General features: G+C 44.5%; 1 protein-coding gene across 9 annotated transcripts in view; it reads left to right on the plus strand.

Annotated features, from left to right (window-relative positions):
* Positions 1–15,812, plus strand: part of Art3 (ADP-ribosyltransferase 3) — an 84,642-nt gene extending 68,830 nt beyond the window's left edge. For 5 of the 9 annotated variants that reach the window (XM_029477270.1, XM_029477273.1, XM_029477271.1 and 2 more), the window contains exons 4-11: positions 1,794–1,826; positions 3,557–3,589; positions 4,855–4,884; positions 5,984–6,019; positions 9,309–9,341; positions 11,416–11,469; positions 12,399–12,428; positions 14,564–15,812. In XM_029477270.1, the coding sequence (XP_029333130.1) occupies positions 1,794–1,826; positions 3,557–3,589; positions 4,855–4,884; positions 5,984–6,019; positions 9,309–9,341; positions 11,416–11,469; positions 12,399–12,428; positions 14,564–14,688 (374 nt within the window). In that variant the 3' untranslated portion in view covers positions 14,689–15,812. The remainder of the gene's footprint in view (positions 1–1,793; positions 1,827–3,556; positions 3,590–4,854; positions 4,885–5,983; positions 6,020–9,308; positions 9,342–11,415; positions 11,470–12,398; positions 12,429–14,563) is intronic. The other 4 variants (XM_029477274.1, XM_029477275.1, XM_029477276.1 and 1 more) reach the window with 4 other exon arrangements.
* Positions 15,813–15,839: the final 27 nt, after the last annotated feature.

A 15,839-nucleotide genomic window follows, 5' to 3' on the forward strand; every position in this document is an offset into this window, starting at 1 on the left:
ATTTATTTATTTTATTTATGAGTACACTGTCGCTGTCTTCAGACACACCAGAAGAGGGCATCAGATCCCATTACAGATGGTTGTGAGCCACCATGCTGTTGCTGGGAATTGAACTCAGGACCTCTGAAAGAGCAGTCAGTGTTCTTAACCGCTGAGCCATCTCTCCAGCCTAACTAGCTGTCTTAACAGGCTTGTTTATGACAAGTTAGTTTCTCTATGGAGGGCATGATCTAGTCAGCTGTATGGAAACCTTCAACTCAGACACAAATAAGTGAGTCCATGTAGGTGAGGATGAAGGTCTCTCTCACTTCCCATATCCCTTCAGCCTTTTCCTGTTTTCCTAGTCTGTTTGCCTCCTCATGCCTAGAAAATCTAGAATCATCCACATTTTCCCTAATTTTCCATTAAACTCCAGGCGAGGTGGGACCACCACCTCTTGCTCGGGACGGAATTGTACAGTAGTCACCAGAACTGTTCTCTGTTCTGTCTTAGTCTGCTTTAGCTAAATGAGTGTGCTTTGCATTATAGTGTTGCTTAGCTTCTCCTCTTAGTGCTGTGGTAAAATACAAAAGCAATCTCAGGGAGGAAGAGTTTATTTTAGCTCGTAGTTCCAGGCTACAGCCAATCATGGTGGGCAAGTCAGGGCAGCAGGCATGCTTTCCCCTTTTGCCATTTACACCGTCCAAGATGCTAGCCAGGGAACGGTGCTGCCCACAGTTGGCAGGTCTCCCCATCTCAAGCGATGCAATTAACATTACCCACTACAGACAAGAGGCCCACCTCGCAGGTTGTTCTAGGTTCTCTCAAATTGACAGCACCATCATGGCCATCAACTAGATTCTAACAGGCCTGTTATATCCTGGACATGTGGAAATCAGACCAAGTCACCTGCATTTCTGGTTTAAATTCTAAACATGATATGGGATTTGAAGGTAGATTGTAGAAGAGCATGTGGGTCATTGTGAGAGTCATTGTGGAGCAGGTCTCTAAGGGGCATGTCCTAGGGTAACCAGACCTCAACATTAAATCAATGAATCAGACAGATTCAGAGAGGAGACCAAGCCATTCAGACTTCCATGGGCACCTGGGCTGCCCTCCATGGCTTACGCTGACATCTTCATATTTTTCTCATTGACCTACTAATGTTAGGCAGGCTGGCAGAGTCCTGCTCTGTCTTGCCTAGGGACAAGCACTGGAGCATTGGTGACAACTTCCTGTGGCATCGACCGTGCCAGTAGTGTCTGGAGCCACCTGAACCACTGACTGTTTCATGCCATGTCCCTCGTCTCCCAAGACTGTAGAGCATTTCCCACCCAGAGGTGTGTTTGGGAACATACCAACTCTTTTCTCTATGAATAGGAAGAGAATCTTTGCTCAGATGTTAAAAGTTCCTGAAAACATGGTTGAGACCCCTTTCTCCAAGGAGTGAGGATTGTTGTGTCGAAGACTGGGTAATGCTTGTTGTCTTCAGAGAGCATCAAGTTAGACAAGTACTGTTCTCTCTAAATGTTATAGGCGTAGACTGGAATGTAGAGTGCTAAGCCCTGTGAGGGTCCTCCATGGTCATTATACGTAATCTCTTAGTAAAACCAGATCCCTCAAAAGGTGTGTGCCTTGTGCCAGTTCATATCACAGGCTTGTGGCTATTTCGTGAAGATAAAACTATGTTCCTGAAATTTCACATCCCATTAAAGTATTGGTCTGAGAAACTAGGCATTTACAGATTAGATTACCAATAACCACAGATCATTTGAAACTTAGGTCATGTCTAAAATTTTATCTTTGTGTTTCAGGTCTAAAAACAGAAAATTGTATCGCGAATGCAGGTAAGATGAATTTAGAAGATCATCTCTGTCATGGGAATTTTATTAGTTTTGATTTGTTTGTATGTTTTTCCCCCTCACAATTATGGGTCAAACTCCACCACTGCCACACACACACACACACACACACACACACACACACACACCCCGTACCATTTTACTGTCGTACCATCAGCTACCATCTCTTAAGACTAAAGTGTGCTTTTGGTTTTTTTTTTTTTTGTTTTTTTGGTTTTTCAAGACAGGGTTTCTCTGTGTAGCCGTGGCTGTCCTGGAACTCACTCTTAGCCCAGGCTGGCCTTGAACTCTTCTGATTTCTATCCGCCTGCCTCTGCCTCCCGAGTGCTGGGATTAAAGGCGTGAGCCACCATGCCTGGCTAAAGTGTGCTTATGTTGGTGGCTCTGAGTCCATTAGCTCTCTACTCTAAAGCCAACATTTGGGAATTGAGAGTTAGTAGGAAGATAACCAGGTTTGCTCAATACCCCAAAAAGATGGGGAGAGCAGTTTGTTTGGGGCTCATCTCTAGTATGAAAAGGCTTTAACGGAAGGTGTGGAACTGGGTCATGATGAGTCACACCTGGCTGGACAGTCACTGCGTCTCACAGTGTGCTTTCCCCCTTTCTGCTGGGATACCCTGGACATAAACGTTCCATCTCCTAGACCAGTGCCCCTAACCCTTTGACCAACACACCATTTCTCTGCAAAGTTATCACCATCCCACTTTTAATTAAAGAATTGTACTGTCAAAACCTTGTCCCACATTTTGATGTTATCTGAAGACCACCAGGCAATCTAGGTAATGGAAAACTCAGGAAAGCCCCTGGGAAGTTCTAGGCAAGTGTCTCCCTGTCTCCTTTTCTTAGTGTAAATAGCCAACTCTGGAAGCTAGTGTCTCCATTATGTAAAGCTGGTTTTCTTAAGACTTTACAGTGACTTTAAAGGGAGATGCAGAACAGCCTTACACAGAGCACTTTGCAAAGCGAGTTAATCGGGAGCAGGCTGGTTGAAGACACGCTCTCATTTTTATTTTCCTGTGGGAGCTGACACTGCTCATCCCGATCTTTGCCTGTGGCTCTACTCTCAAATACTGTTTGTCCCAGGTGGGGAACATGCCAGTCTCACTGAGTCCCGCCTTACAGGAGCTTCAGAACTGGTGAAGGCCCTCACAGTGCCAGCCATTTCCCATGTGGCCCCTGTGCAGAAAGCTAGACTCCCTATATTTGGGCATCTCAGGAAGTAAGATCAGAGAGAGTCATAGAAGAGTGGGTTGGATGGCTTCAGGCTTGGCGGAGCTGTCACAGCATCTGCTTCAGCTTCCTTGGGGGGAAAAAGTAGGAAGATATAGCAAAAGTGAGATCCACCAGGAGATGGTGGGACAGATGGGAAGGTACGCAGGAAATTCTAAGTGTTTTGAGGCTCAGCGTTATCGAGTATGTCGAATACTATTTGTTCATTTAAATGTTTGAAAACTAGCTAGCTATCTTCCAGGCTAGCTTTTCTATGCATTATTCTTCAGGTTAAAAAAAAAAAAAGTCTATTTTGCCTTGTCCTTGAATTGAAATTTCTTGTTTCTTATAACCACACTTTGTATATTTCTTGAAACTAGGATGGCTCGAATGCTTACGTAGCAAGCATTGCTATATAATATATATATATTATATAGCAATATATATATAAAATTGGCATTGCATCTGGGCACAGTAACATGGATCAAAATGTATTTGTGTTTCAGAATATATTGACCCTAGGTATCTCTACAACCCGGGTGAGTACACACTTCTACAAACAACCCAGCAAGGATGTTCCGTCGGTCTTTCCTGTATGGCAAACACACCTCCTGCCTGAGTGAAGGCAGTGGCAGGCCGGCCGATCCAAAGGAGGGAGGGAAACGTCTCACGTCACGTGACCGATTCAGGGGGACATCACGTGACCGATCCAGAGGAGCGTTTTAGGAAACGCCCTCCTCCACTGCATTTGCTCTGTGGCCCTCTGAGCAGTGAATGTTCTGGGGAGTAAAGAAGGGGGTACCTGCAGAGCTGCCCTCTCAAGGCAGTGGGGTATGTGTAGGTCTGTTGGTATTGGTGCAGGTGACACCAATATCCAAGGGTAAATTAAAATTTCCACCCACTCAGAGGAGAAGGGGAGGGAAGGCATGGGAAGAATTGGGGGGGAGGGTAGGGGCGGCGATCAGGAAGGTGCAGTGAGCAGGATGTAAAGTGAATAAGAAAAAAAATTAAATTAAAAAAAAGTCCCAGCATATGTGCCACTCCCAGGCAGCCAGATGTCTGGTGTATCCACAGAGCATAATCAACCTAGTCGAGAACACAGTAATTATACTTATTTTGAGCTAATTGGGATTACTCTGTGAAAAGATACAGGTCCAAGCCATCTCGAAAGTGAGCTAAGAGATTTTATGACATGGCAGCTCGGCCATGAGCCATAAGGCCATGCATGAGCTATAGGTTAGTGAGGAATTAGGACCAGTGTTTGCAACAGTTAAGCTCTCCAGCCTCACTCTCTGTGTGCTGTGGGGGAGGGGTTCTGCTGGTCAAAGGGTCAGAAGACGCCATGGAGGGCATGTGTGAAGCTCATCTGGGTCCGATTAACAATGGCCTCCCCACATCATGCAGTGCCCTAAAGAGTGCTTCTCTGTCTACTCTTAATTTTGCCTCCAATCATTGGACTAAACGGATGGGGTAATTAGATTTTTCTAAGTCCCCACACCCTGAGGATTAACCTAGTGCCCCTCTCTCTTACTGGCTCTCTGCATTCACAAATTATGACCATTGCACAGGACCTTAGGCAGCTATTCAAATTAGATATTTAACACTCCCAGGAGACTAGTTCTGTGGTGGTTTATGTCAGTAGAGGCACCAGAGAAGTGTGGAGCCCACTACCCAACACACACGGAGAGTCTAGGTACCATTTACTCTCACTAGCTGCAGACACTAGATGGGGCTCCTGCTTCCTTACGGTCAGTTCTTTCCATCTCTCGTTAAAACTAATGCATTTCGCTTGTTTGTGACTTAGATATGGACAGTCAGAAGCTTGAAGACTCTGGTAAGACATTCTCATAAACCCTGGGACTTTATGCTTTGCAAGCTATGAGTGGGTGGTAAGAAGTGAGGAGAAGCCAGAGCCCATCTTAGCCTACTAGTTTGATCTATCTGATTGAATTCTAAAAAAAAAAGAAAAGAAAAGAAAAGAAAAGAAAGAAAGAAAGAAAGAAAGAAAGAAAGAAAGAAAGAAAGAAAGAAAGAAAAAGAAAAAGCGACATCCCCTGTGCCTGTTGTCTGCCAGTCCTTAGGTCGTCCCAGAAAGCAGAGAACACTGTGACTAATGATTCTGCAAACTTGTATGACCAAGCAAAAACAAATGGCCTTTATTTTTCCTAAATTAAGATCATTCTTTGTATGTGTCTGTGAGCAGCAGGTGTACTCACGTCCATCTGATGAGTACATTCCAAAGCCTAACTTACTCCAGAGCTTTTAATTAAAAAAAAAAAAAAAATATATATATATATATATATATATATATATATATATATATATGGAGCTGGAGAGATGGCTTGCTGCTCTTTTAAAGGACTCAGCCATCAGGTGGCTCACAACTGTCTGTAATTCCAGTTCAGCAGATCTGATGCCTTCTGGTCTCACCAGACACCTGCACACAAGGGGAACACACACACACACACACAAAAATTGATGTTTTTCTGTGTGAATGTGCATATATGTGCATGTTTGCTTGTTTGCATGTGTGCAGGCACATTGTGCATGTGAGTGCGTGCATGCATGTGCACATACCTGTGTGGGCCAGAGTCTGGTACCAAGTGTCTTCTAGATCACTGTGTGCACTGCAGGATCTCTCACACTGAACCCAAAGCTTTCCGATTCTGCTAGCAAGCCAGCAGGTTTGGGGATGCCCTGTCTCCACCTCCCATGTGTAGGGATGATAGCTAGCTATGACACCTGCCTGGCTTTTCTGTGGGCTCTGGGAATTAGGCTTGCAGGGCAGACACTATCCATTCAGTCACCCCACCCCCCAGTTTTTTTTTGTTTTTTGTTTTAAAGATGTTATTGTCTTAGAGTGCTAGGGTAGGAAAGTTCTCAGGTCATGGAGAGATTATTGGAACACTTTTGTATTTTCTTTTTTTCCATGGTGCCTGGAATCAAACCCTGGGCCCCCTGCAAGCTAGGTAAGCACACTATTGCCCAGATATCCCCCAGCCCCTGGGGCAAGTTCTCAAATGTTATCCCCTTTTCTGGTTTCCCCTCTGAAAATGGAACAACTTTCTAAGACTTAAGAACATGTATCACTAACCTTAAAAATGATCATACCCTCAACACAGTTATAACTTGGAAACTAGCACAGCATAGAGACCTAGAGTGTCAAGCTGTTGCCTCCTGCTAGAAGCATCACCAGCAGGGGTTTTGGTTTTCAGAACAAGGACTGGAGTCAGGTTCCACACGTGCCAGGCAACTGCTATATCACTGAGCTGCATTGCCAGCCCTCTTTGTGTGTGTGTGTGTATGTGTGTTTTTAATTTAATATTTTAATTTTAATTTTATTTATTAATTTTAATTTTAACTTTAAGAGTCAGAGCTGGGTAGGGTGGTGTGTACCTTTAGCCCCATCACTCAGAAGGCAGAGACAGGCAGGTATTTATTAGGAGTTCAAAGACAGCATGGTCTCTATAGTGGGTTCCAGGCCAGATAAGGTTACATAGGGACATCCTGTCTCAAAAACAAACACAACCAACCAACCCCCTCCTCTGCCCTCCTCCAAAAAATCAGGGCCTGATTTGACGGGCTAGCCTTGAACTCACTTTGTAGTTCTAGCCTTTAACTTTCAGTTCTCCTTCCTCTGCCTTCTGAGCAGGGATTTGCAGGCCTGTCCCACAGGCCCCAGCCAGTCTTACATTTTTGTAAAAGAGGCCCCACAGAGTCAGAAAGATACCCAGGTGTGGACAAGCCATGAGTCAGTGGCTCTGCCCAGCAGCTGACCCAGCTCAGGTACGCTCTGGCCAGGTCCTACTGGAGCTGATCAGGGGCCAAAGACCCGCAGAGGACAATGTGACATTCACACACTACCCATGTGGCTTGGGTATTATTAAATAATATTGACATTATTAAACACCAAACCTAAAAATTAGGCCTTAAAAAGCATTTAAAGGTCCAAGAAAGTGCTAAAAATACATGTAAATTAACAGTGCTGGACTAGCACGCATACAGTTCTCCAGGTACACACAAGCACACATGTACACACAAGTGCATGTGTGCATGGGCGGGCACACACACACACTAATATGCACACTCATGTGTGCATGCATACATACACACACATGCACACACACAAACACACATGAAAGGGAAATAAGGGTAACAAAAGATGAATATGATCAAAATACATCACATGCATGCATGAAAAAGATCATTCTTGAAGCCTATTTTGTATTTCTTTCATTACATTATTTACTGTATGTGTGTGTGTCACAGTACATGTATGGAAGTCAGAAGACAACCCGTGGGAGTTGGTTCTCACCTCTATCTACTAAGTGGCTTTCCTAGGACTGAACTCAGGTGGCAAGTCCCTTACCAACTGAGCCATCAATATATAAAAATAAGTGTGGTGGTACCACTTATAATGCTAGCACTTGGGAAGTTGAGGCAGGAAGATGACAAGTTTGAGGGGAGCCTGGAATACAGAGAAAGGCTGTCTCAAAATTAAAAAAAAAAAAAAAAAAAAAGCAAAAAGCAACCCCAAAACCTGAGTTTGATCCCTAGTACTGTAATTTTTTAAAAGATATAACACAAGGATCTATAACTATTAAAATGCATATATGTATATACAAATATGCAAAAAATTAAAAACAAATGCCAAAAATGTTAGATTATCTGTGATCAGAGCTTTTTAATTAATTTTAATCCTCAATAACTTTTCATATTTTTTGTTTCTACAATTGTAATGTAATGCTTATATGACCAGAAAACATATAAATGTGTGTGTAGGGGGCTGGAGAGATGGCTCAGTGCTTTAGAGCACTGACTGCTCAACCAGAGGTCCTGAGTTCAATTTCCAGCAACCACATGGTGGCTCACAACCATCTGTAATGGGATCCAATGCCCTCTTCTGGTGTGTCTGAAAACAGCAACAGTGTGTGTGTGTGTGTGTGTATATATATATATATATATATATATATATATATATATATATATATATAAAATCAATAAATAAATCTTTTAAAAAATAAAATAAATTTTTATATGTACATATGTACATATATACACAAATACATAAAACTTTGTGTCAGAGACTTGGGATAGATTCTTTCCCATTACTCTTGTACTCTTTTTTTCTTTCCCTTTCTCTTTTCTCTCTCTCTCTCCCTTTGTGTATATAATGGAGGACACCCTCACGTTGTAGTATACATGAGGAGGTCAGAGGATAACTCGCAGAAGTTGTCTCTTTCCTTCACTGTATGAGTTCCAGAGTAAGACACAGTCTGGGTGGCAAGTGTCTTTATCCCCTGAGCTGTCTTGCTGTCCCTGGATTGATTTAACTTTAATGAAGAATTGCCCGCTTGACTGCAGAGCTATCCTGAGTGATGAGCCACAGTTCTCACCAAAAATTACACTCCAGTGTTAACAACTCTCCCCTTCTCTCGTCATTGCCCCCACTGCTTCTTAAGTGGCCCACATAAACCTAAGTGAATTTGGAAGCTGAGATTTTGACTTACTTTGTAAATGGATCTCATGTAGCTCAGGCTGGCCCCTAACTTGCTATGTGGTAGGTTTGATCCTAAAGTTCCGATCTTCCTGCCTCTGCCTTTCAAGAATCAGATTCCAGCCATTGGCCCCCACATTGGATCTACCTCCCAGCCCTGACCTGGGCACTCCTGTGCACACAAGGACGTTCTTAGCCTTAGAAATAAAAGGCCAGGGGCTAACCTGGTAAATACATTATGTTTTTCTTACTCTTGTCAGATCAGCTAGTTAGGAAGGAAACACAAGAGCTCTAGGACTAAGAAAGTTTTGGGGATGAATGAAGCCACTGTAGGTCACAGGGATGTCACTTTTGAGAGGTGTATGTTGTTGTTTTGTTTGTTTTGTTTTTTGTTTTTAATGTTCTATGCAGCGTTTCAGGCATTTGGTGCAATGTTTGCAATAGTTCTCACTTATAATTTACACGCTATTTCTTTTGTATAAAACAAAGGGTCCTAGTGAGAGCCAGGACCTACAGTGAGAGTGGGGTGAAACGAGGCAAGCTTCAGCCCAGTGCTGCTTCATTTAAAAATGGATGCCCTGCATTCAGAAGCCAAACCTGGAGCGATGAGAACTAACTCATAGATGCCTGCTCCTGGAATCTGGCTTAACAGATTTGAACTTCATCTATGATCAACCTACTGATGGGTGACAAAGTGGGGGAGGGGTGTTAGCAATGCCACTAAATGGTGAACACCAATCAGCATTTATTTCTGCTTTTAGGTAGGAACAACCTTGACCCTGACAGAATGCCAGGTAAGGCCATTTCCTCTTTACCCTGCGAGCTGGTCTCAGCCTTGCAGAGTGAGTTAGCATGGGATGATAATCAAGGTTTCTCTTTAGCAGTGTGCCAGTCACATCTACAGCGTTTACTGCAGAAGACCGTAGACTGTAGAAGCTGTGCCGGGCCAGCTTTCCCAGGCTGCTGGAGCACTGGCTCTGGGCAGGACAGCTAGCTGTCTGACACATGCTCAGGGCTGGCTTGCTGGAACCTGGTTGCAGAGGAGACAGGCCCTCCTAAACTAATGTTGCTCTGTAGAAATTCTGCCTCTTGGACTGGCTAAGCACACAGGCTCACAGCTGTTAGCTGGGACCTGTGAGTGACAAAACACACTACTGTGCTGGTTCAGGTACAGCTCTGTGAGGTGCCACTCACTCTGGTATGCTGTGGACGAGCATCGTGAGGGGTCATGGAGCCAGAGCTGTGCCATCAAAAGCGCAAGGCCACAGTACAGTAGGGTGCTGTCAAGAGCTCACGAAAGCTCTTTTCTTACTTAGGAAAGAAAATTCCAGGACTTTTCCTACTTCCTGATAAACAATGGTTGGCACACTAGAAGGCAAAAAATGCCAACGTGAGGCTAGAGTCACATGCCAGTAAGTCTTAGAACCTTGCACACAATCATGTGACGGGTGACCTGGTCTTTTCCTGTTTCTTCCCCACTGCTTGCATTCCCTCGATGTTTTCCACAATAGTTACCATGACAGATGGTCCTGCTTTTCAGAGCAGACCACAGAAGTGCGTATTTATTTAAAAAAAAAAAAAGTATAAGAAGGTGCTGGGCTGTGGTGGCTCATGCCTTTAGTCCTAGCACTTGGGAGGCAGAGGCAAGTGGATCACTGTGAGTTTGAGGCCAGCCTGGTCTGCCAGGACAACCAGGGCTACACAGAGAAACCCTGTCTTGAAAAAGGAAAAAAAAAATATATATATATATATATATATATATGGGGGTAGCTGAGGGCAAGCATTGTGGCCAGAGATGTGAGCTGCGACTCTGGCAAGGCTCCTCAGAAGTTCCTCTGCACTTTATGCTGCTGGGGACGGTGGAACACAGAGGGCACATTTTATCAGACAGTGCTGAACAGTCATGATGCCTCTGTGCCTCAGAACTGCCATCTTTCAAATGTGACCGCCCTTGTCGCAAGTATCCTCACAGGAGTACAAAACCACAGCCCACAACCCAGTGCTTCATAGCCTTCCCCCTGGGATCAGATAGTGACCTAATTTTTTTTTTCTGTAGATTTTGTTAATTATAGACATGGTCATCTGTTATATATTAAATTATTCTTTTAATTATTTGATGGACTGAGCCTAGGGCTATGCACGCTATGTGAGTACTCTGCTGTTGAGCTACATTCCCAGTGAATTTAGCATGTGCTAAATCACATCCATCATTCTGACCTTTGCCAGACACTGCTGTCTATTTAAACCGCAGGCCATGCAAGAGCTGCACAGACACAGAAAGCAGGACCAGCAACTCTTTGGTCCTGATGCAGACAAGTGTTGATAATAGAGTGGGCGGGCACTCCTCACTCCCTACATCACTTCCTGCCTTTGCGCTGTGTTCTCTTCAGGGGTCTTCATAGTCTAAGTCTGTGTCTGACTGAAAAGAAGCCTCTAGGGCTGGTGAGATGGCTCAGTGGGTAAGAGTACCCGACTGCTCTTCCAAAGGTCCAGAGTTCAAATCCCAGCAACCACATGGTGGCTCACAACCATCTGTAACGAGATCTGACGCCCTCTTCTGGTGTGTCTGAAGACAGCTACAGTGTATTACATATAATAAATAAATAAATCTTAAAAAAAAAAAAAGCCTCTAAGCTGAGCTCTGTAGACTGCCTGTGTTAGCGGTCCCCCTCTGCCGCCTGCCTCTGGTAACTTTGTGTCAATTACTTCACTTTCCTAAGCCTTTCCCATCCTAAAGTACAGCTGTTTCCACACTTTAGGACTGAGGAGAATCTGATGACACAAACTATCGGATGTATCACACAGTAGTAAAAAGTAAAAACTGTCACTTTCATTCATGGAAAATCTTTTTTTTTTTTTTTCATTTAGAAATTAAAGTGCTACAAACAGACGAAAATCCTCTCCTGCCGGATGAAAAGCCTGGTAATTTTCCACTGGGGGGTGGAGGACCATGAATTCTAAGTTCTTTACGGTCAGGGACTGGGGGAAGAAATCTGACCTATACATCTCATCTTGATGCAGGAGTTGGGGGTGGGGGTGGGGAGAAGATGAGATGACACCACACACACGCACTTGCTGCGAACTCCTTCTGTATGAGCAGGCTGCTAGGAAAGAGTAGGTGGCTTGATACTGGGCAGGAGCATCCAGCTGCACTTCCAGAACCATCAGGAACTGTAGGGAGTCTGTAGACACAAGAACACACTATGGAGGGCAGGAATGAGAGCCTTCCAGCATGCTGGATCAGTCCCGTGTCAGCATGCTCTTGCTTCCTCACTAGGCCGGGGACAATGCCTTGTACCCCTCCTGGAAAGCTTTCAGAGACTAGCCTCATCTAACCCAGTAAGGTAGATATTGTCCTTGCAGAGCTCGATTAAAGCCTGATGAGGGTAAAAAGAGAGCCAGATCGACACCCATCTATTCTGGACTCCTAGAATCAGCAAATGAAAAATGGGAATGTCAGTTTCCCAAGGCTAGGCAGACACCTGGTGTCAGTACAGCACAGCAGCTGGAGCAGAGTTTCAAAGGCAGTGATTCTGATGATAACATGGATTCACTACCTGACTCCCGCACGCCACCCCAGGCAGGGCAGATGGCAGGAGCGGCCTCCTTGAGGTGCCAGCTCTGCCTGAGAGGACTGTAGGGAGATGACACGGGCTTTTGTGATGTGCCAGCGCTCAGTAAGAGAAAGACAGGCGGCTTGTGCTTGGCAGTCTGAGTTTAGTACACAGTAAAAAAGGTTTTTGGTAAACAAACTTCACATTTAATGAAAACACACACATTCAAGGGGGCGGTTTTCCAGTCTGGATAAACTATATAATGCAGTAACTCAGAATCTCTTTATGTTGTAAAAGACAGAAGTCGAGGAAAGGCCAACAGTCCTAGTAAGAAATACCTCCTTTTCTTTGAAGCATGCTCTGAAATATAAAACTGTCAAGCTAATTCTTTTTCTCATTAAAAGGTGACGTTGCATGCATTGCATTTGAGGCATCCTAACAGTGATAACATTCTGACATGGTGTGGGTGTGATCAGGGCATGTTTCATTTAAAGATTTATTTATAGTATGTATATGAGTGCTCTGTCTTCAAGCACACCAGAAGAGGGAATCAGGTTCTATTACAGATGGTTGTGAGCTGCCATCTGGTTGTTGGGAATTGAACTCAGGACCTCTGGAAGAGCAGTAACGAGTTCTTAACCACTGAGCCATCTCTTCAGAAGCCCCCCACCACCACCACCCCCTGCCCCGGCCCCATTTCCTTTAAATGATCATTACCCTCTAGACTCTCTAGAGACTGCATTTAGAACATTTTCAGTTCTCCCAAGCTATCCTTTTTCAAAATAATGTTTCATTAAGCCTTTATAACACCCTGAAAAGGCAGTAGGATGCACCTATTTCATAGTTATATGTCTTGATGCATAAAAGCTAAGTTAATAGACAGAATCTATATGAAAATTTGGGTTAAGGGCATGCATGAAACTGGTCCATATAAGACCAGAGAGAAGCAGCAGCAGACAGTAGATAAAACTGTCTAGTGGTAATTAAAACTTTCAGAATATACTTGGTTTATATGGCAAACTGCTCCAGGTTGTATGAACACTGAAAGCGATTTTTGTTTTGTGTGTCTGGTAGCACACTTGAAAACTGCAGAGGGTAAGCACTGTATAAGGCTACCCCAAGCAGCACTTCAGATCTAGCTCCCAACAGGAAAGAAAGAAAGAAAGAAAGAGAGAAAGAGAGAAAGAGAGAAAGAGAGAAAGAAAGAAAAGAAAAGAAAAGAAAAGAAAAGAAAAGAAAAGAAAAGAAAAGAAAAGAAAAGAAGGAAGGAAGGTAGGTAGGTAGGTTTCAGCCGGGCGTGGTGGCCCACGCCTTTAATCCCAGCACTCGGGAGGCAGAGGCAGAATTTCTGAGTTCGAGGACAGCCTGGTCTACAGAGTGAGTTCCAGGACAGCCAGGGCTACACAGAGAAACCCTGTCTCGAAAACAAAACAACAACAAGAGAAAGAAAGAAAGAAAGAAAGAAAGAGAGAGAGAGAGAGAGAGAGAGAGAGAGAGAGAGAGAGAGAGAGAGAGAAAGGTAGGTAGGTAGGTAGGTTTCTTAAGTGTAGGAGTTAGCTCACGTTAGTTAAGTTAGTAGGTCCTGAGTTCAACCATTGGAATCCACTGTCAGGGCCTGTACCCACCCCGGACAATTTCCGGACTGCTTCTCAGTGCAGTACTGCCCACTTGTGAACCACGTCTGCCGCAGCATCCTGAGGCTGGATAGACCTGCCCTTTCACCTCTAGCCACATGAGCGCGTGTCAGCTACTCTGGCAAGCAAACCGACCTGAAAATCTAGAAAACTCACTGCTGCTTCTCTTGGCTTCCTGTACGAACCCTGACTGGTTACCGGGCCGGAGGAACCCCCAAGAGACCTCCCCCTCCCCATGCAGTCTGCTTAGACAAGGTGTAAGTTACCCACGGTCCAAAGCAATATAACCAGCCACCCCAACAGCCCTGCTGGCCCAGAGGAAAGCCCTGTTCATGGGGAGGCAGCAGAAACCCCACCCCCACCCCGCCCCGCCCCGCCCATGGCTAGGCTCAGTGCTTTAAGGTGCAGTCAGATCCAGCACCGTGACTGAGCACAAGCACTGTCTTGGTTTGAAACCAGACACTGAGCTAAACTTTACATTTCATGATTTAGCAAATGGAAAGAGAATTGGGAAGAAATTCTGGTGTGCCTGAATGAAAAGTAATTGTCTTGCCTGCCTGTATAAATTTAAAACACACACACACACACACACAAATCGTTTATTCTGAGAAAGACAGACCAAGGATAGTGAGCCCCTGAGACACCTGGAAGCGTAGCCTGAAACCCTGAAGCCGCATGTGTGTGCCGAGTGCCCGGCTGAGTGCATCTCAGGAGGCTTCTCCCCCTGGCTGTTGCTGCTCACACCACTGCACTGCACTGCCTGCTCCAGGTGCAGGATCCCCAATACAGACCAGAGTGATGTGCCCATGTGTGTGTTCTTTTCAACAGCTCCAGGTCTGGTTCCAGGTCCGAAATCCCATCCCTCTGCATCCTCCGGCAATATGCTCCTTCCATCAGTCATGGCATCCACCATTTTACTCGTCGCTTCTGCTGTAAACTTCATCGAGCTATAGCTTGAAACGCTATCTTAATCTTTATCTGAAAGATGCTATGGGGATCCCACAGGAGGTCAAGAGAAAAAAATGTAGTTTTCCTTGGACAGACTTCACTGTATAAAAGAACTGTATATTTGTTCCTTATTTTACAATTTAAAAAGCTGGTCCAGATAGTATCATAGAATTAACTTTTCATTTCTGTATTAATTTTAAGACTGCAAAAATCCCAAAGCTATATACTTTTGATCGGATTCAATAAAAACTTTAAGTTTACTAAATGTTTTCCTGTAGTTTCCAAATATTAAAAGTCTATACTAATGTTAGTGATTAACATGAATTTACTGCCAGCATCAACAGGTGAAGAATCAGACTTCAAATAAATGGGTAAACAGGGCAAGTAGCAGTGAGCTCCTAAGATGGTCCCACTTGCTTCAGGAAAGCTGTTATTTGCTTCCGTGCGTTTCTGTCTTCCCTCCTCATCAAATGAACTGGGCAGGCCCAGCCACCCCTCCATTATACCAGCCATCTCTAATGTGATACCCGCGTGGGAAGATGAGCTCCCTCATGAGCCACCGGCCCTGAGTCAGTGCTCAGCTGTCTACAGAAGGTGTGCAGAGTATCAGAAACGCCTTTCTGCACTTGCACTTGGCTCCAAAGAAGAGAACAGGCCTATCTTCTGAGCCAAACTCATGCAAAGAAAAAAGCCACTGGGATACAGCAAGCAGGGAAGGAAGATTGAAAACAAGAACAAAAGCAAAGCCCAGGGGAGAGCCATGTTATTCCTAGCAGTTGTTTCCTCTCTATTCTTTACAAAGTAACCTCTTCTGCTTCCCGATTCTACACACACAGCACTCCCCTCTCCATCCCCACGTTAATACAGCAGGATACAGTGTTCTCATTAACACCCCTCAGTGTAAGCCAAAGTAACACAGAGCACAAACATAACCACAGCGTTTGGAGAGGAGCCGACAAGCCAAAGCCCAGGTACATTTTGCAGTCAGAAGTTGTATTTAAAAGCGGCACTGTGGGAGAATCTCATGATGCTGTTGGACTCGGCCAGTGTTTTCAGATGCTAAGAAATGGGGGAAGTCTTCACCCTAGACGACTTCCATTCCTTAACCCCTAGTCAAAATATGTCAGCACTGACAAGTCTTTAAATAAAACACCAG

The sequence above is a fragment of the Mus caroli genome, chromosome 5, assembly GCF_900094665.2.
Source record: "Mus caroli chromosome 5, CAROLI_EIJ_v1.1, whole genome shotgun sequence".
In the NCBI taxonomy this organism is placed as follows: Eukaryota; Metazoa; Chordata; class Mammalia; order Rodentia; family Muridae; genus Mus; species Mus caroli.